General features: G+C 39.1%; 1 protein-coding gene across 2 annotated transcripts in view; it reads left to right on the top strand.

The window, feature by feature from the left end:
- FBXO8 (F-box protein 8) overlaps positions 1–19,772 on the top strand; it is a 45,534-nt gene extending 25,762 nt beyond the window's left edge. Inside the window, exons 5-7 of one of the 2 annotated variants that reach the window (XM_056114329.1) lie at positions 13,495–13,613; positions 15,410–15,606; positions 18,588–19,772. In XM_056114329.1, the coding sequence (XP_055970304.1) occupies positions 13,495–13,613; positions 15,410–15,606; positions 18,588–18,775 (504 nt within the window). In that variant the 3' untranslated portion in view covers positions 18,776–19,772. The remainder of the gene's footprint in view (positions 1–13,494; positions 13,614–15,409; positions 15,607–18,587) is intronic. The other variant, XM_056114330.1, reaches the window with a different exon arrangement.
- The last annotated feature ends 4,452 nt before the right edge of the window (positions 19,773–24,224 follow it).

Here is a 24,224-nt window from a genome sequence, read left to right as displayed (position 1 = left end):
GTCCTTTCAATGCAAAGATGAGAATATAGATAAATCATCATGTACTCAAATTTAATGTGGGTACTTCTAAATATCTAAATGAAGAGAGGTAGATGACAAAGTAGGTTTCCATCTTTGCAGCTGCATATATCAAATGATAGAGTTCTTAGTATCTTCTCTAGTGCTTGGAGGAGGGGAGCAGAGAAAAGAGGCAAAATTAAAGGTTTTTTTAAAAAAAAATAATAACAAGATTTTAAAACTTTGAAATATTTACTGTGAGGAGATTGAGGTTATTAATTAAAACAAGATCTTTAGATTTTACTTTTCCATCCTTCCTCCCAGGGTTGTTGAGAGTTGGCTGTATTTTCTGTTTCTTCACTCCTTGGCCTGCTTAAAAGAATATTCTGGAGCATTCCAGGAGTATTGAACCATTCTGAAAGGGCCATATGTGCTGCCAAGAGACATTGACATAGTCATTCAAAATGACATGTGGTTCCAGAATTTTGATTCTGTGCTTTCAAGAACATTTTTAATTTAGCAAGTGTTGCCAGATAACAAAATAGAGTTCTATCATTACCAAAATTCACTTAGGATATAAATAGGCAAAAGGCATTGTGAACTACATGTAGGCACGGGGAAAAGAAAGTATGTTATAATTCTATTTGATACTTTCTTTCATTGACTAATACAATTCATGTATAATCAGTTATAAATAATCACTATCATCTTAGTTGTTTATTTAAGTCAGACCTTCAAATTTGAAATAATGTGAAAATTATCCTAAGATCTGTTTTTATAGAGAACTTACTGATATGGCTGATACTTTAACCACATCTAGATTGACAGGCCAAATTTTTGAAAGAAGCTTGGAAATCAGAAAGTATTTCTGAGGATTTTTTTTTCCCCTTTTTTACCCACTCAGTGGAACACTGTCATCAGATGTATTTTTGGTTTCATTTAAACCTAAGAAGTAAATTTGTTTTATGATATGTTTAAATGTAAGTGGTGTTGATTTGTAAGTACCTGAGATGATTATGTATATAACTGTTCAGTATTGTAAACAGTCTACTTTTCCATAATTTCTAGTTCTGTACAACATTTTTATAGCAAAGCATCATTAAAATATTATAAAAATAAGAATACTTACAGCCACAGGGAACAAGATTCTCCAAAGGACATCGTGCATATCATGGATATGGGTAACCAAACTCCACAGCAGCTGCTGCCAGTGGCTCATGGGGTGGGGGCGAACACCTGCACACTTCGGGGTACGATTATCTGGCACGCTGTCGTGATATGCATGAAACTGTGATCCCAGCTATATGTCAAGTCTTGATCTTGTGCATGAGCTTGTGTACCTTGTGGCAGGCAATCACATTCTGGTAAAGGGATGTGCTAAAACCTCTGTCGACGGTAGGCTGTATTCTCCCCCTGCATGTACCAGTGAAGTGTGTTGGTCTTATTACTCTGGCAGAAGTCTAAGAAAGTAATTTTACTTGTAAATCAGTAAGCTCTATGCCCTGTGCTCTGTTTGGTATTGAACATTTTCTTGACAGTTATTTGAAGATTTGGACTGTGAAAAATTGGTAGTGAACATGGTTTAACTCTTTGTTTTCCTTCTTTTTTTTTTTTTGGTGGTACAAAATTGCTTTCAGTTACTTTTTTTAATATCACTGGGGTCAGGTAAAAACTTTTTTTAAGTATTCTTTTCCTGTAGTCATTCAGATAGAACCACATGCATATAGTTTTATGCGTTTTACTGGATTAACAATCTGGGATAAAATCTATTATGAGAAAGATTTTAAATCTGACCCATGTCTATGTATCAGATGGAAGTATGTAAAGAATTTATCTTCATGATAACATTTTTTATTGGACCATCTAAAATATAAACAGGAAATTTGTAGGAATTTTCCATTAGAAAAAGTAACTCAGGAGTTTCTACTTAATTCTTTTGAATATCTCAGATATTAAATCTTGCTGACATTTTCCTCCAGCATATAGCAGCCAGATGTTCATTGCCATTATTTTATAGCACAAGAACAATGATTAAGAAAAACAAAACTTCCCCCCCCACCCCATGAATAAAAACCCCTCATTGATATCTTCAAAATGAATAGATAAGCCGTTCCCAAATGTATCCTTCGGTATAATTATTCTATGGATAATAGGCATAGTCAAAGGAATTCCTAAACCTACTACATTTGATCATGGTAGCTTATGGTTAGTTGACTTTTTTACAGAGTAACTTTTCAGAGCTTTTTATCCTTTTGTTGCAAATTATCTCCAAGAGGAAGATGTTGTGTCTAGTATTATTAAATAATTTATTTGACATGGTGTTTTTTGAATATTGGGAGGTAAAGTATTCTTGAGGCAATGTATTCTGAGATATACTAGTGTATTTCCTTCATATTTCTCATATGTAAGTTAGTTTGTGTCTTTAAATAAGCAGACATTTATACCGAGTGAATAAGATACGAGAGTTCACTGACAGCTCTTTGTACTAGTGAAAGTCTATGGGCCTATAGTCATTTAATCTTTCTTTCTTTTGGTAGATAGTACTTATCACCAAAAATTAATAACCTGAGAGTTGAGTTTTGATATGATTCGTTAATATTCTGTATTTTGGTGGTCATTTAGTATGTTAAGAGAAGTATAGTGTGGAAGCTCATCTGAAAGAAGCAGTAAATGCAATTATTTTTCTACATTGACAAAAAATATATGCCAGGCAATTTAGAACTAATGATTCATCTTTATATCCTTGGTATCTCATGCTGTACATGAACTCTATAAAATTTTAATATCTCCTGTAACATAGGAATATTCGCAGGGAAGGGCAATGGGCTGCTATATGGGTTTTTTGGGTTTTTTTGACCAATGTGTGTTCCCTTTTGATATTTAATGTTCTATAAGTCTAGAAATTTGCCTTTATCTTTCTAATAAAAGTACATCAGTTTCCCATGGGAAAAAAAAAACTTTTCTAGGTTAGCAAAAGATGTGTATGGTTGATTGATTTAGTGATACTTGAAACTGGGACCACTCTGTCTCTGAGTTCTCGCCCAGCCTAGGATGTATATAATTTGTGAAGAGAAGGACGGAGGGGCGGGGGGGGGGGGGGGTGGGGGGCAAAAGGAAGGCCAGCTAATTTAGAACTATTCAGATTCTCCACTTTGCTTCTCCCTAAAATAATTCCATATTTAATGAGCTGTGACCTGCAGGATGTGTTTTTCCCTGCTTGTATCAGGATGGGGGTTTTAGGCTTGTAAGAACAAAGGATCTCATAGTGAAACCAACCATACACACTTATATTTTTTCAGAAGAACCCCAGGAGGGTGGGCATCACCATTATTTTTGTGTCTACCATAGGCCTTAAGAATGTTGACTTTTCATGAAATTTACATACAAGTGGTACAATATGGAAAGTATCATGCTAAGCGAAATGAGTCAGAAAGAGAGGGATAGACATAGAAAGATTGCATTCATCTGGGGGATATAAAGTAACAAAGTATGAGATTAATACCCAAGAATAGCTGAGATCAGCACCAGGAGGATTACTCCATAACTTAGAGGCCAGCCGGGTATCCTAGAGGAAAGGGCTATTCAGATAGAGAAGGGAGCACCAAATAAAGGATGTTTGGAGGATCCTCCCAGGAGGGGAGATGCATGTCGAAAGTAGACTATGGACTGAACATGTTTGCCACTCAATGCCTCTTTTGCAGACCACAACACCCAAAAGGAGAGAGAGAACACAGGGGATTGCCCTGCCACAGAGACGGGGGGATGGGGGGATGGGGGTGGGAGGGATATTATCCATGGTGGTGGAAAATGGGCACTGGTGGAGGGATGGGTATCTGATCATTGTATAATTGAAACCAAAGCACAAAAAATTGTAAATCTACAACTTTAAAAAAAATAAAATAAAATAAAGGGAAAAAAAAAAATAGACAAGAAATAAAAAAAAAAAAAAAAAAAAGAATGTTGACTTTTGCTTCCCAGTGAAAGCAAAAGTCCAGTTGAAAGTGAAAAAAAATGGCTACCACCGCTATTTGCAAAGTTGTAATCCCACTTACCTTATGTTTTGACTCTGCTAATTTAGAGGTTGTATTGTCTAGAGGAGGAATGTGTTGAAAACTCTGACCAATTCGGATTTTTCTATTTTAGTTCCACCATGGAGCAGACAGATACAATAAAAGAAAAAAAGTTATGATGGTAGTAAATTATGTTGCAGTTCTGGTAATTAAGCTTCATTATCAGGGGAAATAATTCCTAGCACCAAGTGAGGAAAAAAAAATTAAGACTATGGGTAGAAGTTGGGAGAGGTCTGAGAGTTCCTTACCGCTCTTCACTTTTTGCTTCGTTTTTGGTTTGGTTCTCATCCGCAGTGCACAGTGGCTCCTCCTGGCTCTGTGCTCAAGAGTAGTTCTTGGCAGTGGCAGAGATGAACTTGAACCAGCTGCACACAAAGCCTGTCTAGCAGCTGTCTTTCTGGCCTTGTTACTACTAGATCCTCTAGTAAAAGGGAATTTCTTGTTAGCCACAGTGGCAAGGCCAGGTTGATAACCCCGAGGACCCGAGTGCATTCCTTGCATATGCCAGGCCCTGGGTGCTGCGTGGCCTTCAGCCTCTGCCAGGTGTAGCTGCCATGACAAGACTTCAGAGTGTTACTCTAGAGCGGCTGACTCCATTTTCACCCTGAGGAGTTGAATACAGGGGCCCGAGAGATGACTCAAGGGACAGGAAAGCATTCTTTTCATGTAGGAGGCTCAGGTTTGATCCCTGCACTGCACTCCCCTGCCACTCACCCACCATCACCTCCGGGACTGCTCACTGTAGTGGTTCCAAAATCCAAATCCAAAAAAAAAAGTGTTGCCTATATATCATTTCATGTTACTCATGTTAAGCTTCCTCCCTTTGGGCCAAGTGATGCTAATGTCATCCAGCGCTGATCTGTGTGATTGGGGGAGATCATGTCACTTTGGATAGTGACTGAAGGGGCCATATCTTCACATGAGCACATACACACTTCTGGACTTGAATGTATGAAGAAATGAATGTTTGGCTAACTTTCAGCCATCTTGCAGTTGTGGAGGGATGCTAATAGCACACCGAGAAGAATGCAGTGGAAGCAAATCATTTGGATCCAGGATGCGTTCATTGTGTGAGCTTTAGAGAGTTGGAACTTTTTATTATACAAGGAGATGAACTCCTTTACTTTTGCAGAGGGCATACCCAGCTGTGCTCAGGGCTTTGCAATCAGAGATCACTCCTGGCAGGAGGGTAGAGTGTTGTAGGCAGTGCTAGGGATTGAACCTGGATCGGCTTCATGCATGGAAGTGTCTTATCCTCTGTACTATCTGGTCCCTATATGTTGGTTTTTACAGTGAAGAAGGAAAGCTTTGCTTCTCTGTTAGGGTCCGCTTTTATACAGTGCTAGTGTATCTTATACAATGTACTGTATCATGTCCACCCTCTGCTCATCTCCAAAAGTCATTCCAGTATATATAGCTTAGAGTCAGTCTACTGAAGGACATTGTGGATGCAAAATAAACTTTTTAGAAGTTCCAAAGCGAATCACATTCCTTGAACCCTTTTTAAATCGGAATCTAATTGAAAAAAGAGATTCATACCTAAAATATTCTAATGTGTTCATCAAACTTCTTGTTTCATATGTTTTGTTTTTATCAGTATGTTAAGGTAAATATTTTACATCTGAAGTGTCTGAGGTAAAAAGTAAACTGAAATTAGTAGCTCGTATTGCTCTAGGACATTGAACTAGAGGAAAGAATCGAGTTAGAATCCTACCAAAGCCTGAAAATCTCTTTAGATCACTCTTGGCCATTGGCAATTCAATCTTAGTCAATTAACATGTTCCTTTTTTTTTTTTAATTAAACTAGTGACTCAAACCGCTGAGAGTTTCAGGATTTGAGGCATTTCAGACTGCCAAATTTTTTATCAACTCCAGGTTTTTGCAGTTGTTGCTACACTATTTTTTTCTCCTTAGTTAAACTCAGGAAATCTTCAAATTTATAGCTTCACCTGAAAGTCAGTTGGAAGCTTTATACAGATTCAAACATTCATCCGCCAGGTTTTTTTTTTTTTTCCTTAAGTAGCTCTCCACTTAGTAGTTCTGACTATTGGACAAATGACTTAACTTCCGTTTGGATCAGTTGTCCCATCAGCAAAATGGAGGCAGTCAGTCACAGTGCTATGATGGTGCAGTGAAGAGGAAGTGAAATACTGTATGTTAAGTGCTTATTGCCTCCCAGGGCTCACCAAAAAATATCTTACTTGATACTTAGACTCGCAGTACAACTATAGGAACTATCACTCCCCAAAGTCAGGTAATGATCTGCACCTTGCAGTTCTTCCTCTTCTGAACTTCTGGCAAGCCCTTGACACCTGAATATATAGTTGTAAGCAAAATAGGTGTTAGTTACACCAAATCTTCTATCATCGAATGGGGATACCTTTTCCTTTAAATTCATTTCGAGGTGGGAGAAGGGAATAGTGATTTGGTTGAGCAGTAACACAACTTGCCCTGTATATATGAGGTCCTGGGTTCAGTTCCTGACATCATCAAAATAAGTGAAAAAACTTTTTAAAAATGTGATCAGATATGATAAACAGTCCTTCACATATGCAGTAGCTTTTCACATTAATGGTGCTATTTAGTTTAATCTTTGTGAGGACATTTAAAGTAATACTTAGGAATTCAAAATAATATTCAATTGTGTCTTGCTTATAGTAGTGGCAGGATAAATGATATTTTAATTTCTGGGTCAATACTGGCAGTGAAATCACCTTTTCAGTCTTTATTTGCTTCTCTGTTAACTTTTTTGGTTGTTTGATTTGTTGATGCCAGTGGTCAGACCTGGACCCTCATACATGAGATCTCTCCTCTGGACCACCTCCAGGGACAGGATTTTGGAGGTTTTTAATGTTGCTTGTTTCAGGGCTACTGCTAAAATATATTTATAAATATAGGCATGTGAGATCTTAGTAATACAATGAAACTATAACTTGCAGTCTTCACAGTAAGCCTCATCCTTTAGCTCAATGGAACTCTATCGCATGCACTACTTGTGTGTGTTAAAAGCAGGAATTCTAAATTAGCAAGTGTTTAGATGTGTCATTTTTTCCTTTGGTTTCAGTTATTACTATTTGTATTTCAATAATTTATTTCTATCTCTTGATGGGTTTGCTTTTTATTTCTAAACCACAAGTAGATGTAGAAGCTTAGACTTCAACTACCAGCAACTTTTATCAGTAAGAATTGAAATGATTGCCAGGTTTCATTATTCATAGCTATTTATTATTTATTATTTAGGATGTACTTTCATATTCAAGTTATTGTTTTGTCCCATTGATTGTGACTCTGGAGGAGATCAGAACTCACAGATAGGACTTTCTTGCTATTTAGAATTACTCTAATCAATGGAATTTTTTTGTTATTTCAGATCTTAAACAGGGCCAGAGAGATAGTACATGAGTTAAGGCACTTGCCTTTTCATGTGACCACCACCAGCTGTGGTCCTGAAGCGTATTGAGCATCCCCTGGGGCTGAGTCATTCTCACTCCAGAATAACAGGACATCTTCCAGCTCTTGCATTGAACCTTTGGTCTGGTTGGCCAGAATTTCCAAGTGGAAGCCCCCAGGACTAACTTTTTCCTCTCTCTTTTATGAGATTACCTACTGACATCTAGCAACAAATAATTTGGGGTATATGTGTGACTGTTCTTAAATAGCTCTTAAGCATCATGTACTGAATTTGTTGGCAAATCCTCCATAAATTATTCTTGAAGGCAGAAATCCTTGCCCATTCACAGCAATTAACCAGAACCACAGTATGACTCATCATTATTCTCCAGACAAGATGTGGATTTTATTTTATTCAGTCTTGAATTTTATTCAGTCACTGTATTTGTGAATTAGCTACAGGATATTGTCACTCTCTTCTCACACCATCTGTCACTTCCCCTACATAAGTATGCCCAGACACTGTGTACTCTTTGTACTTAGCAAAGAGACAAGACTGAAATCTCCTGTCAGCTTAGCTTTTAGACTGACATCAAAATCATCTTCACATTTCTTTCCCAATTTTCACTTGTTTTCTCTTTCCCAATTTTCCCAATTGAGAAAATTTTCCCAATTTTTTTGGGAAAATTTTTTCCTTCCTCTAGGTGATAAGGGCAGACAGTCTGAATAGCCCAAATAGGAATTCCTCAAGAAAAAGGAAACATTGCTTCTTTTTTTTTTTCTTTTTGGTCATACCCAGCAATGCACAGAGATTACTCCTGGCTCATGCACTCAGGAATTTCTCCTGGCAATGTTCCGGGGACCCTATGGGATGCTGGGAATCGAACCTGGGTCAGCTGTGTGCAAGGCAAACTCCAGCCCCCACTTTGTTTCTTAAATCTTGCAAAATTATCTTTCTAAAACAAGACAACTCTTTAAGCACGGCCAAAGTTTCTGCTTGCGTCTTTGTCTCCTCAGCACGATATTGGGACATTGAGTCTAATCAGTAGGAACAGCTTAAATTCTCTCTGATTGAAAGCTCTGCATGACAGTTCTACTCCAGGTGAATGTGGCCATAGTAGAATGACAAGCACACAATGGCAGGAAGGAATAAATAAGGCAAAACCTGGTGGGTAGAAAAGAAATAAAAGTACAAGGGACCAAGCAGAATAGTTCTAAGTTTGCTTACTGCCTGTGGCTACCCACCACGGATGCTGCCATTCTCTGAGTATGCTTGCTATGAGAGCTTCGTGCATCTCAGTACAGCTGAAAAGGGGGTTGGCTTGCAGTTTTCCAAAATATATAGCCCCAGATAAATGTTCATTCATGTGTGCGAGTTCTATTTGTTCCCCCCCCCCCGACCATATAGAGAACTTGTTCTTTGATTAAAAAGGGCAAATAAGGGTGACAAGAATAATCAGAAATGGGTTTTATGGGTCTAGAGTGATAGCACAGCAGGGAGGGTGTACCCAGCCGACCTGGGTTCGATCCCCGGCATCCCATATGGTCCCTCAAGCACCACCAGGAGTGACTCCTGAGCATTGCTGAGTGTGCCCCCCTCTCCCCCAAAAAATCTAAAAAAAATGGGTTTTATTCTTCTTAGCTCTAAGAAAGAAAAAAGAGCATCAGGGCTATTATTCTAAATGCTGTCACTCTTGATTTCAAACAACAAAAATGGGGATGCTCTCATTTCACCTGTAGCGAGGCTGTCTGTTGACAAGTTGGTTGTCTTTCCTTATCCAGAGAGTATCATGTATTATATCCAAATTTTGGCATTGTTTTTTGATAAAAATGCTAAGATTTTAGTTGTCCATGTACCTGTGGTTAGAACATGTACTTGCTAATAGATGTTAATAGACCTGTTCTCATTTGGCTAAAAATCAGAAGTCTAAGCTGAATGATTTTGCTTTGTATTTATCAAAATGTAAGGATTATTATGTTGTGTTTGTTTTTTGAGCCACGTTTGGCTATGCTTGGGGCATACTCCTGCCTCTGTGCTCAGGGATCACTCCTGCCAGGGCTCAGGGGACCACAAAAAAGTGCCTGAGATCAAACCCAAGCCAGCAACATGAATCGCAAACACCTTACCAGCTGTCCTATCTGGCTCCAGGACTATTTTTAGCCTTTAAATGTTTATCTGTGTATTGTGCGGTGTTGGTGATCAAACCCAGATGTCACACATGGAAGAGCGTGTCGGTTACCACTGAGCCACATCCTCCAATCCTCAGCCACACTCACAAGTGCTCTCTCAAAAAAAGACAAAGCCCTGTTCAGTTTGCTCTTATGCAATGCTCTGATTCTTTTGTTTTGTTTTGGGCTACAACCAGAGTTACTCAGGGGCTGTTCCTGGCTCAGTTTCTGGGGGGTTGCTCCCAGTGGGGCCCAGGGGACCATCTGGTGCCAGGGAACAAACCCAGGAATTTCTCAATGCAGAGCACATACCCAACCTATTGTGTTATCTCCCTGGGCCCCCTCATTCCCTTTCCTCCCCCTTTAACTCTGCCCCCGCCCCTTTTCCTCCTTTGTGCTAATACATTTTCCAATTTCCAGATTTTGTGGGTCATCCTCAGTTTCCTGTTCTTGAGCAGTTCCCTTAGTTTTCTTTCCTCCTTGGACTTCAGTTCCAGTCAGAGACCCTTAACTGTCACTGTTTTCTCTGTTCCAGCCACCAGGTCTAGTGCCCTCTGCCTACCTTGGTCTCCTTGAGTCATCAAAACCAAATCTCTCCATGTTCCCCGCCAAGCATTAACCCCCTTTCCTTGAAGGCCAAGAGGGGCACACATCCGGCAGTGCTCAGAGGCTTCTGTGCTCCTGGGGGATTCCCAGAGGAGTTTGGACCTTGGGGCAGCATGGGGAACATTCTTTCCCCTCTGTGCTTTTTACTTTTAAAATGCATATGTGCATTCTTCTAGGAGAAAGTCGTGCAGCTTTTGTCAGCATAAGATCGTCACTTAGGGGGCTGGAGCAATAGTATAGTCGATAAGGCATTTGCCTTGCTTGTAGCCAATCCGGGTTCCATCCGTAGCATCCCATATGGTTCCCCAAGCACTACCAGGAGTAATTTCTGAGCGCAGAGCCAGGAGTAACCCCTGAACATCGCTAGGTGTGACCCAAAAATGCAAGAAAAAAAAAAGACTGTCACTTAAAGCTGCACAGACTGTCAGCTTTGTGGCTCTGCCTTTTCCCATCCCTTCTTTTCTAGGTTTCTCCTTTAGAGGGATCCGCCTCCATCCCTCAGAGCTCCCTAACATAGTCCAGTCAGTCCTGGATTCCTCTGCAATCTTGCCAGAGCCTCATTTCCTTTTTCCATATACTTTGTCCAATTCATCTCGAGTTGGACGTTGTTCTGGTGAACTCAGTAGGTGATGGGGAACGCTACGGCCTTCCCTTTCCTGGCCCTTGTGGATGAAGGTGGCCCATCTTCACAGTTGCCTTTGCATGAGGAACCCCTCCGCTCACCATTACAAACACGTTGCTGACTCGGTATGTCTGGGATCTCACTGGGATCTTCATTCTTTCCCCACCCCCCGCCCCAAACTAAACAGGGCGTCCCACGCATTAATGTACAGCTGGTCGGCAGATCCCAGGCTGGGACTCTCTGCTCCCTTGCTTACACCACAGCTCAGCTGCTTCCCAGCCTCTCAGCCCTTTGAATCTTGGCTTGTGCATTTTTCTGTTTCTCCTTCCTTTGCTCTTCGCTTAGTTCACCACCAAAGTGATCCCTTGCAAGAGCATTCCTTGTCTTGGATCTGGTACCTCCTTTCCTTATAAAATCAAGAGTTGGCTTATTTCAAACCATCATCTCATTGGGTTTTAGCTTTACCTTCTTCCTACATATCCTGACTCTTTTTTGACTCATTTTTGAGAACTGCAGTTAAGTTTTAGATTAAATTCTCAAAAACAGGTATCATACAATGCTTCTAGGAGACAAACACCAGTATTCATTTATAACCAAGGAATATCAAATGATATGAGAATGGCAGTTATCGTATGATTAGAGAATTTCTATACTGTTTAATGGATCATTTTAGTGAGTTTTAAATTTTTTATATTTAAAAAGTGTATTGGACTGAGTTTTGTATCTTAAAATACTGATTTACAAATAGGTATGAGTAAAGAACTATTAAATAATGCTTAAGTGACTTCTCTCTGGGTCAGTTAAAATTAAGCATAAGGAAAACTTTTTAAATTGTTATTCTTTAAAATGGAGAATTGGAGGGAGAATATTTTAACTTAAGTTTTTTTTTATTAAGTAGATCCAATAAATATACAGTCAACTCTCGATTATTTAAATTTACGGAGGGAAGGATGGAACAAAAATTCCTATTTCTCTGGTCCCTGTGCCCTCAGACAGTTGCTGAGAATCTCATTTCAAACAAAACCTTTGCCTTTCCATCTCGATCATGCTATATCCAGGATGCAGTCTGAAATATGGCTTACAATTGAGTTGACAATTAAGTTTTATGTTATCACATTCTGTTCTTTTTATATATGTATTTAAAAAATCAGTGCACTAGCATTACTTTTTTACTATTAAAATTCACATGAGAATTCGATGATATTGCTATAGGAATATAATCCTGATGGCTCATAAAATTAGCTTTATATAGAAAATCTTATCTTTGAATTATAAATTACAGGTAATTGTAGCCTTTTAAAAGCATTACCTCAGTACCAAGTGCTTTTAAACTGTTTTTAATTTAAAAATTTTATGAGCATTTTTATATTGAAGCATCTTTGCTAAAACTTCTTCCAGCTTTTAAAATTCTTAATTCTCAATATTCCTAAGTACTATGGAAGTGTAAAGAGAAAAAATACTGAAGGAACTTATGCATGAAAACATTATGTTGTGTGTATATAATACATTGTTTTCTTGACCAATTACCTGCACTCCGTGTGCTATTATCCAGAAACGAGCATTTGTGGGAATGCGTGTATCTGGATAACTGAGTTGAAATAAACACACCTGACTTTTATTTCAATAACTACACATTCAAATCTGCATACAACATCTATTTGAATGTGACCTCTACATAATTGAGTAAACATTGGTTTCAGTGTTTGATTTTTTTGTTGTTGTTGTTGTTTTTGTTGTTGATTTTAATCTAAAGTAGGTAAAACCTTAAGATAAAGCTTCTTGGGAAACTGCATGCAGAGAAAAGGAAATTCAAAGGTAACTCCTCTGAAAAAAAAATTTGAATTGTTTTTTTTTCTTATTCTCTTGTGCCCTAGAGTGTATTGGAGCTACACTGTAGCAGTGCTTAAAAGCCAAAGTTTGTACTACCCATAAACTAGCCTGTGACTGTGTTCCCTTTATGTTTAAAAAACAAAATTTGTTTTTTAATAGAATAAAAAGCATTGGTCTTTCATTTGGTGATTCCTTTTGTTTCTAAGAAATTATTTCTTTGCAATTGTATTTTAGAATATGAGATTTAAGAAATCACGATCCTTTTTAGTTTGCTTTTGGTTTTTTGGTGTGTTTTGTTTGTTTGTTTTTTTTTTTAATTTTATTTTGGCTCATACCCCACTACTCATTGAACAGTGCTTGGGAGTTGCTCCTTCCAGTTTCCGGGCCATGGGGTCAATGCAGAGCAAACTCATCACCCCTGTGAGCCGGTCTCCCTTGCCCAAGAAATCATGTTTCCTACTAGACAGTAGGAATGCTTATGACAAGACTTGCTTTAAAGTCTACTTTTCCTCCTTCTCCCCCATGTTTAGGTCCTATGTCTGTATAGATAGTTTTCACTAGCATGAATCAGAAAATTGAATTAGGATTTTGTTAAGAGACTGAACTTTGAATTTCCTACCTTTCATTGCATGTAAACTATCCAACACATATAATAGTTTCAGTTCAAGTTCGAGCTTGTTGTGCATGTTGAAGCTATAAAAAGTCTATTAATGCTAGAGGGAAATCAGCTTTTGTTCCACTGTTGCCTTAATTGTCGAAGTTATAAATAACGACTAATTTCATTTATGTAGATTTGTCTTTCTGTCTTAGGGAGTGAACTACTTTATGTCCAAGGGTATCCTGGATGATTCGCCAAAGGAAATAGCAAAGTTTATCTTCTGTACAAGAACACTAAATTGGAAAAAACTGAGAATCTATCTTGATGAAAGGTAAGGAGTATTTTGACTTTTCATCAGTAGCTAAATGATACTTTAAGTAAGTTTTACTCTTTGGTGGCAGGATGACTTCGAATTTTGGTTGTTGGTGTGTTGTAAACAGTCAAACTGAATTAAAAAGCTGGAAGGGAGGTCGGGATGGGGTGGGGGAGGCAGGCTCTTCCAGAGGGAAGGTTTCAAGCACCACATCAGTCAAGAAAAAAAAAAAGACTGCTCCATGGCAGGCATCCAGCTGCAAAATTAAGTAAAGTTAAGGAAAAGATTTCTATTCATTTCAAGTTATTTGTTTACAAGCTTTAAGTTGCTGATGAAGTTGGCTTTGTTTAAAAAAAAAAAAGTTGTTTTTAGCCCAGGTACAGATGCAAAATGGAACCCAGAATCTATGTAATTGCAAACACAAATCCACTACTTTTGAGGAAACCCTGTTTCTTAATGACTAGCCATAAAGATTTGGGTTTAGGTTAACTAAAAATTCTGAAACTTCATATTTTTTTAAAAGTCTTATTTAATTCAAATTACAGACATAAACTCATAAATCCTGAAGGCATAAGGTACTTTTGTATTTGTTTGCATGTAGATACTACATCAAAGTGCCACATATAAGTTTGAATTTCTAAGAATGTGTAATTTAATAGTGTATTGTACAATAGAGTGAATCCCTAATTCCCTAATTGTTTTAAGTGGACATAATAGTATTAGGATAACATTTGGATGTCACATCATTAAGCTACCTTGATTTCAGTGTTGATCTCATGCTAATCTAGCGAATAGTTCAAACACATGTTTACATTTTTATTGTGATTATTAATATTTAACTAATCAGGACTTTTTAACAACTGTTTACATTCATTGTAATCCAGGAATTTGCCATCGAATAAGGAGTACACCGTTCATTAAAGCACAAGCCCTGTCTTTGGGGGAGTTTAGATAGAGCACAGCAGCAAACTAGAAAGAAAAACATACATAAAGATACTGTCATTCACTCTTTTTTATCTCCACATGCTAAGTACCAAATGATCAGCATCACATTTTTCAGTAAAGATTCAGTAAAGAACCAACTCTTTCATGTTTGTTCTCTCTGTGTCTGTCTGTCAGTCTGTCTGTCTGTCTGTCTGTCTGTCTCTCTCTCTCTCTGTCTCTCTCTCTCTGTTTCTGCCACTTGTAACTTCCATTGTTTGATAAAAGAAGACAGGATGTAAACAAACAGCTTTGGCTTGACTTTATGTTAATAGTTTACAAAACAGGTACTAGTCTTGTCTGGTCCACTAAATGTAGTTTTTGTATCCCTTCTATAAACAAATGGTAGAAATTAAAGATTTTTCATGCAATCATGGTTGAACTTAGAAGAGTCGAAGTATTTTATAACAAAGTATTATTATTAGAATTTTCTTGATGAAGAAGTATTCATAAATTTTTAAAAGTTACATCGCAGTTGTTATTTCTGGTTATGTGGATTGATATGAAAGATGAGGACTCTCCTTATTTTCATAATGAAAAAAATTATAAAGAATTATGTTTCTTACTTAATTTAGCCAAGCAGATGCTTAGGAAGAAATGACTCTTTTTTACACTGAAACCTTCATTTTTATTTTAATTTATGGTTATAGCTACTAATTTCAGTTTACCCAGGGGAAATTTTTGAAGATTTAAGAATTATGTATGCCTTATATGCTGACTAATGTGGCAAATAATAATAAAATATTTCCATCCCAAAAAATGACTGACTTTTCTTATGAATCTTTTTAATAGAGAAAGGTAAACTAAAGCTGAGTCTTTCTCTTTTCTCCTAGGAGAGATGTCTTGGATGACCTCGTAACGTTGCATAATTTTAGAAATCAATTCTTACCCAATGCACTGAGAGAATTTTTTCGTCACATCCATGCCCCTGAAGAGCGTGGGGAATATCTTGAAACTCTTATAACGAAGTTCTCACATCGATTCTGTGCTTGTAACCCTGATTTAATGAGAGAACTTGGCCTTAGTCCTGGTAAGAAAATAGTGAATTATTTTCTTTTCCCACTCCACCTTCAGGTAGAAATAGGCATATAGGAGACTTTTTCTTTTTCTCACTGCAGGGAAAAGCACTGCCAGCATTTGCAGATACTTGTTTTATGACTTCTAGCAGTGATGATGGATGCTAGTTTTCTTAGCTATCATTTATTTATGGAAAGCATTCTGCCTTGGGAGAAAAGACAGTTTTATCAGTTCCTTAAAATTAGCCTTGTTTGAGTATCGGATGTTTTTTGTGAATCTAACTACTAACAATTTGAGAATTTTTTTTCAATGTTTTGGATAAGGCACTTTTTACTTAGAACTACCTCGAACTTCTATACACTGCTTTTTTGGCTTACTTTATATACGTATTTTTGTAAGTGCTTTATTATTTTGGGTGCTGAAGGAACTCGGGATGGTGGAGCTGGGAATTAACTCAGTGCCTCAGCTGTAGGGCATGTGCTCTGCATCTGCTCATTTCCCTCACCTACAATGTGTTTTCAGTACAACTAGTTTTATTGCGTGTTTGTGTTTATGTATGTGTGTATGGTACAGTCAGGTCCCCTAAAATTTTCTTTCACATAATCAAATTTTACTCATTTCACCATATCGAAAATAGTAAAGTCTGAAATAGAAACTCCCCCCAGCCCCCTAAATATAATTTTTTTAAGTAAAAACCATAGCAAGTAGGGGGTCAGAGAAATAGTACAGCGTGTTGAGTGCTTGTCTTACACACAGCTGACCAGGATTCTATTTCCAGCATCATATTTGGCTTTCTGAGCCCCACCAGAAGTGATCCCTGAGCACAGAACCAGGAGTAATCTCTAAACCCCACAAGGTGTGACCCAACCCCCCAACTCCCAGTTCCCAAAATAGTACCAAAAAGAGATAAGAAGGATGGGAAAGAAAAAAAACCCAAGGGTGGGAGTAAGTGGAACACCCAAGATAAGCAGCAGGGGGTAGGGGGCCTTTAGCGCACGCGGGGTGTAGAGGGGAGATGCATGTCTATATAGAATCTGCAGTCAGAAATGCTGAGAGCAGGACACCCAAACTCCAACAACCGAACCTAAAAATGTTCCTGTCAAACAGGCAGGCTGGGATGGAAGGGAACCTCGGGAAACTGGTGGTGGGATTGGTGCCGGGACATTGTATGCCTGAATGTCAACTAAGAATAACTGTGTAAATCAAAGTGCCTCAATAAAACATTAATTGACAAAAAAAAAGTAGCAAGTATTAAGTAGCTATAACAAGTATAACTAGCAATTATCATGTTTGTTAGTTTTAATACTTACACATGATCTATTGTCCTGACCATAGATAAACAAAAAAATTGGGTTTCATTGTGTTTATATTTTGGCATCTTTAAGGACTCAAAGAAGATCTTAATTTAATAATCCTGTGAGTTTTTGACAGCTTACTTTTATTACCAGCATAGTACTTCTTGCCATTATAGATGATCTCAACTTAGTATTAATATGCACTGCACTGTAGCACCGTCCTCCCATTGTTCATCGATTTGCTCGAGCAGGCTCAGTAACGTCTCCATTGTGAAACTTGTTACTGGTCTTGGCATATTGAATACGTCACGGGGAGCTTGCCAGGCTTTGCTGTGCAGGCAAGATACTCTCGGTAGCTTGCCGGGCTCTCCGAGACCCACTGTGCTATCGCTCCAGCACAGCGGGTAGCTCTCCAGGCCTCAGCACCACACTTTCACACTTTCACTTTTAACCCATTCTGCCAACAGCAAAGTTGGGAGTGACCTGCCTCAAGTTCCCTAATACTGCTGGGGAGACCCCCAAGAAAACAATGATAATAATAAGCCTATCAGAAATTCTAAGTGTTAGAATGGATTTTTGTTATAAGTTGCTAAAGCTGTTTCAAAGTCCTTTGAAGGGGTCAGAGAGATAGTACAGCAGGGAGGGCATTTGCCTTGCACACAGTCAGCCTGGGTTCAATCACTGGCACCCCATGGGATCCCTGAGACCTGCTAGGAGTGATCCCTGAGCACAGAGCCTGACATAAGCCCAGAGCACAGCTGGATGTGGCCCAAAACCAAAAAATAGATGATATAGATAGATAGATAGATAGATAGATAGACAGACAGACAGACAGACAGACAGACAGAGTTCTTTGGAATTAAAAAAAATACGTTCGTATTGAATTCTAATGATTCGTTATCCATTTGCCCATTACTACTGACTCTCTTTGTCAGGCTGGAGTGATAGTGCAACGGATAAGGCATTTGCCTTGTACGTGGCCGACCCGAGTTTGATTCCTCCGCCCCTCTTGGAGAGCCCGGCAAGCTACCGAGAGTATCTCGCCCGCACGGCAAAGCCTGGCAAGCTACCCGTGAGGTATTTGATATGCCAAAAATAGTAACAACAAGTCTCACAATTTGTTGTGAGATGTTACTGGTGCCCGCTCGAGCAAATCGATGAACAACAGGAGGACAGTGCTACAGTGCAATGCTACTGACTGTCTTTGTTAGAGCAGGGGCAGACCCAGGCAAAGTGAGATTATGGGCATAGGGACACCTTATACTCAGTCATGATCTAATCTTGAGATGGGGGACATTTTAATGGTGGCCCTTTATCTTTGGGCACCATATAATGCCTTTGGAACAAATGTATGTATTTTAAAAATCAAGTTGGGGCGGGAGGACAGGGGATGCCATATAAATGGTGCTCAGGTGGCCCCGGGGCCACTCCAGTTCTCAGTCAGCTGGGCCACATGTTCAGTCCAGGAGCCTGAGGATTAGGTGCTGGAGGGCCCCGTGTGCCAGGAATTTCTGGGGCTGCCCTAGAGGTGCTGGGGGAAGAATCTTCAGGGCTGCACATGGAGGGGCCCAGTTGATGCCAGGTTGAAACTGGGGCGAGCCACGTGCCAGGCATGTGCTAGGCTATCTCTCTGCAGCCCCAGCCCACATTTCTAAAGCCCCCCCTCCCAATAATTTGAAATCCTCCCTTTTTCTTGCAGATGCTGTCTATGTACTGTGCTACTCCTTGATCCTCCTTTCCATAGACCTCACTAGCCCTCACGTGAAGAATAAAATGTCAAAGAGAGAATTCATCCGAAACACCCGACGCGCTGCTCAGAACATCAGTGAAGATTTCGTAGGGCACCTCTATGACAACATCTACCTTATCGGCCACGTGGCTGCCTAAAAGCACAAGTGCTCGGACTTTGGACTTCTGTCTTCAGACTAAAGGACTCTTCTGCAGATACGTGCTTCCCTTAGTGCTGGGCATGCCAGCCTCTGTATACAATCAAGCTTGAGTGTACAACTTTTTTTTTTCCTTCTCACCGTTTTATTTTTTAATAATTTCCTTGGGGAACTAAAGAATATTGCAGAATTATTCTTAATTTTGCTCATCATGTTTTGCACAAAGCAGAGCCATTGTCTGACATGGCTATTTAAGAATGTTAAACTGATAAGATAGGAGATGGTATATTTGTGCATTAGATTTGCCTGAAAAACTTTACTCATTTTCATTCTTTTTTAAAATTCCATGTAATGTGTACATATTTAACTAAAGAGATTTATAATCATAATTATTTTATTGTAAAGATTTTAACTAAAATCTTTCATTTTCTCTCAAACTGAGTGCTGAAATTTATTTGATCCTGATCTATGATTATTATTGTCCTTGACCAAATAACTTCAGATGAAACCAATACCAGTGTCTCTTTCCTTTGGACTTTGAAAGGAGTATTGATTTGTTGCTACATTACTATGCAAAACCGACACATACATGTTCATACTTAGCTCTTCATTTTTTAAATTTCTGGGTTAGCCTGATCTTAATAAATCCTTGAAATCATTTTGGAAGGCAAGATACGTTAAGGTAAGATTTCCATCCATAAGAACAAACAGTAATCGGTCTTTGCTTATGTACAAATGAGTTAAACTCTTAGTCTGATAATTTTTGATCATGTCTGATCAGTTAAGAGTGCTGTGAATGATTGTTTAGATTATTAATTCTAGATCATTAGTCCATTAATTCATCCCATAAATTCTTGCCAAGGAACTTAAAGTGCTAAGCATTGTGGTAAGGACTTGTGCTATCTAGACATGAGCATTACCTCTGCCAAGGGAGTGACGGGAAAACACTACTTAATGCAGAGCAAATGGATGGAGTATGTTTGTATGAACCATTACTAATAAAACCCTTGGCAGCAGAATTATAAAGAACAATATTTTTACATGAAGTCAGAAGTGCCCTGGAAATTCCTGTAAGTGAAAAGCATCTGTTTTGGAGTGAGGCGCAACATGAGAGGTCACTGCTAATGTCAAGGAGAAAATTAGGGAGTAGAAATCCCTTGCTCGAGGGCCAGAGCGATGGGGCATTTGCCTTGCATGTGGCCAAAACAGGTTCAATCCCCGGCATCCCATATGGTCCCCCAAGCACCACCAGGAGTAATTCCTGAACGCAGAACCAGGAGTAACCTCTGAGAATCGCCAGGTGTCATCCAAAAAGTGAAAAAAAAAAAAATCCCTTGCTTGAGATACTGATTGCTAGTTTCCGTTCCTTCCCAATCAGATTCTGTGTCAGACAGTGTTTATTTAGTGCTATTACCATGGGAATGATGTATTACCAGTTTTTCAGGAACTAAGTGTATGGTAATTATAATTCTTGAAAGTTAAAGATATTTTTTTAACTGAAAAGTTTCTATGATTCTAAAACATGTTTACTTGGGCAGAACTTTGAATTGTATGGTAATCTGATTTTTAACTTCAAAACAACTTGTTGATTGGAGCCAGACCTAGTGGTGTTTGTGGAGACCACTCCCAGGAGTGTTCAGGGGACCTCGAGTGCCAAGTGGACCCTCGTGACCATGGAACTCAGAGCTTCCGTATGGAAAGCGTGGGTTCATCCCATTGAGTAGTCTCTCCAGCCCCTGAAACACTAATGTATTCCGTTTCAAACGCCAAAGTTGTCATGACACACTATTATTTTCTTATTTTCCAATTAGTGGCACCATGTCCTCACCTCTTGATTTCTTTCTGTCTTTGTTTTTTTTTCTTTTTATCAGTTTTTTCTTATCTACTCAATTCCTTCTACCTCTGTGTTTTATTTATTTATTTTTAAATTTAATTTTTTTTGGGGGGGGCCGCCACACCCAGCAATGCACAGCGGTTAGTCCTGACTCATGCACTCAGGAATTACTCCTCGCGATACTCAGGGGAACATATGGGATGCTGGGAATTGAACCCAGGTCGGCCACATGCAAGGCAAACACCTTACCCACTGTGTTATCACTTCAACCCCTACCTCCATGTTTTAAATCTACTTTTTCTTTTTTTTTCTTATTTCTGATTTTCTATTTATTTATTTTTGTTTTGTGTTCTTTTCCTGCTCTGATAGATTGCAAATACAGATTGTCAGTATTTTTAAAAACATTTTTCTTTTTTGCTTGGTGCCACACCCTGTGGCATTTAGGGACTATTCCTGGCTTTGCTCAGGGGTCACTCCTTGGTAGGGCTTGAGAAACCCTCTGTCATTGCTGGCCTTTAAACCAAGATGGGCTGGGGCTGGAGTGATAGCACAGCGGGTGGGTCGTTTGCCTTGCACGCGGCCGACCCAGGTTCGATTCCTGGCATTCCATATGCACCGCCAGGGGTAATTCCTGAGTGCAGAGCCAGGAGTAACCCCTGTGCATTGCCAGGTGTGACCCAAAAAGCAAAAAAAAAAAATCAAGATGGGCTACATAGAAGACAAGAGACTTAACCTCCATGCGTTCTCTCTGGCCCTTTTAATATTATAAAAATTTCTGTTTGAGGACTGGAGCCGTAATATAGCCAGTAGGGTGCTTGCCTTGCATGCTACCAACCCAGTCCAATCTCCATTATCCCACGTGGTCCCTTCAGCCCACCAGGAGTGATCCCTGTGCGTAGAGCCAGAAGTAAGCCCTGAGCTCTAGCAGGTGGGGCCCCGTAAAAAAATTTCTGTTTTCAGACCAAACCCAGCATCATTATCATTCTAGAGCTACTCCTTCCTGTCTCTGCTTTGCCTATTGAGCTCTCATTGGCCCATGCCTATTTTGAACACATAAAAGATAATAAATCTTTTATAGACAAGCCTATATAGACTTCAGTTTTAGTGCATTAATTTTAATACTTGTTAATTCACCCTCCTGCCCTTCAGTCAGCACAGTGTTTTGATACTTTCATACATCAGATTGCTTCCTTCCTAAAGATCTCAACAAGTGTTTCTTACTAAAGGACCAGTTCCCCTGCTCCCTTCCTGTTGTTGTCTGTGTTTTAGTGGACCAGAAGGCTCACACTTGGTTATGGTGCCCAGGGGGCCACACATACTTGTTTGCAGTATGCCACAGTCATGTGTGAGCACACACACAAATGTGGTATGCTGTGGATCAAACATACCATGCAGATACTTGGAGCCAATACATCATTGAACTTAGAAATACTTCATTTTCTATTTTAGATAAAATTTGCATGGAATGAAATGTACAGAGCTTCAGTGTGTTTATAATGACACGTGTGTAAATCAGGAGAGGCAAGTTAGCCGATCCTTTTCCCAATATGATGCCACGTCACATGAAATAGACAACCCTTGTCGCCATGTTGGAGTGAGCACCTGTTCCCCCATCTGCCATCCTGTAGCTGTCACATGCAGTACATATGCCATGTGTTATAAAAACTGCACTATACAAAAATTTACTTTTTGGGGCTGGAATAATGTACAGTGGGAAGGGCGTTTGCCTTGCACGTGGCTGACCGTGGTTTGATCCCCGGCACCCCATATGGTCCCCTGAGCACTGCTAGAAGTAACCTTAAGCATCACCAGGTATAGTCAAAAAAAACAAAACAACAACCAAAAAATGAACAGTTCTAGTTCTCAATTTTTGCAAGGTGTATATTTAAATTCTTTTCTCTCTTGACATCCAATATAGATTGTGGCCCAGAGCAATTTTTCAATACTTGCAATTGCATTGCTTTAGTTCTGATTCCATTTTTCTTTCTTTTTTTTTTCTTCATTTTTTGTAGTATTGGGGACTGTATTCAGATCTCAAGGATGTAAGGAACATGGTTTATTTACTACTGAACCCATTTCTGGCCCTAAGAAATTAAAACTTTTATTATTATTTTTAATTCTGTTTTCTTGCAAGAATACATAAAGGTGGTTTTACCATTTCAAATGCATTTGAAATGGCACATAAGATCTTTTGCATCTGGCCTAAGCTGATTTTAAACGTTCCTCAAATGTTGTCAGTCTTTGTTTGCCTTTACAGGATGTGCATTCTTTAATATCTTTTTCTGCATTGTTTTTCTGAATTTTCCTACTTGATAATCATATAATATCCATGTTATATGTTAAAATTATCCTGGAGAAAAAAAACTTCTTGAGGAGATTTTTGTTTCTGGTTCTTGGATCACACTGGCAATGCCAGGGACTGAACCTGGGTTTGCAGTGTGCAGAAAAGTACCTAGCTTGTTGCTAAGTACTTTTTCCTCCAGCTCTCTGAGTGAACTTTGAAGGGTAATATAAATCATCCTTCTACCAGTAAATATAGAGAAGGGATTATCAGCTTTCCAGAAGGAAAACATGGCAAATGAAAGTAAGAATGAAGATAGAGGGTTTGTTGAGTTTTGCGAATGTTAGTATTGTGTCAACCACACTCATTAAGTATCTAATTTTGTTCTTCCCCACACACCCCAGTATGGAGATCAAACCCTGGACCCAACCCCTATTTGACCTGTGAGAATGTTAACAGAATTTTGTACAAGGAAATCTCTCTATTGATGATTCTGTTAGGCTCTAAATGTTTTAAAGTGTTTTTATTTTGTCTTTAAAAGAAAATAAGATCTCATAACACATAATTGACGATTATGTGGGGGGAGGGAATTTCTAGCAGCACCCAGCTGACGAGGTGTGTTCTGAGCTTACAACAGCATGGTCCTTAGGTGGGACGGAAGGTGTAGACAGATTGAACCATAACTTCCTCTTGTGGGTTTCAGCAAAGCTCAGCTTACACGTGGGTAAGGCAGTATTTGATCAGGCTTTCAAAGAAAAAATCAAGAGCACAACTGTGATTTTCTGGTCTCAAAGACCTCAACCCCTTGAAGAAAGGTGGATTCAAACATGCCTGAGCTTTCATGGGAGGAGTCTACTTCTTAGGCAGCACCAAGCACAAGCAAAGCTTTGCATCCTTCCAAAAGCTTTTCTTCTCAAGCTCCTGAGATATGCTTCTTCATTCCTCTTACGTCGTGATGAATCGCTGTTCCTTTTTCTCTACTGAAACCTGAAATCCTGTGTTTCTTGGTATTAGTGTCTTAGGACTCCAGGCCATTCCTAGTTGTGCTCAGAGCTGGCTCCTGGCTTTGTTCTCAGGAATCAATGCTAGTGGTTCCTAGGGGAACTTGTGGGGTTCTGGGGTATTGTATGAAAAGCAGCTCATCACCTTACTACCCTCGCCGACTCACCAGTCCCTCAAGTATTACTTTATTCAACATACTTGTTTGAGTTTCCCCCCACCCCCTGCACATCACTACATATTAATATTTTCCCCTGACTCGCCTGTTCAGCACTGATATTTCTTGACTGCATCTGCTTTTATCTCACCAATCAAAGCTTTCACATTCAAAAATAG

This window comes from Sorex fumeus, unplaced genomic scaffold, assembly GCF_029834395.1.
Source record: "Sorex fumeus unplaced genomic scaffold, SorFum_2.1 ptg000024l, whole genome shotgun sequence".
NCBI classification, from domain to species: Eukaryota; Metazoa; Chordata; class Mammalia; order Eulipotyphla; family Soricidae; genus Sorex; species Sorex fumeus.
The sequence above is the reverse complement of the archived record's forward strand: the minus strand, read 5'-3'. Positions and strand labels throughout refer to the sequence as shown.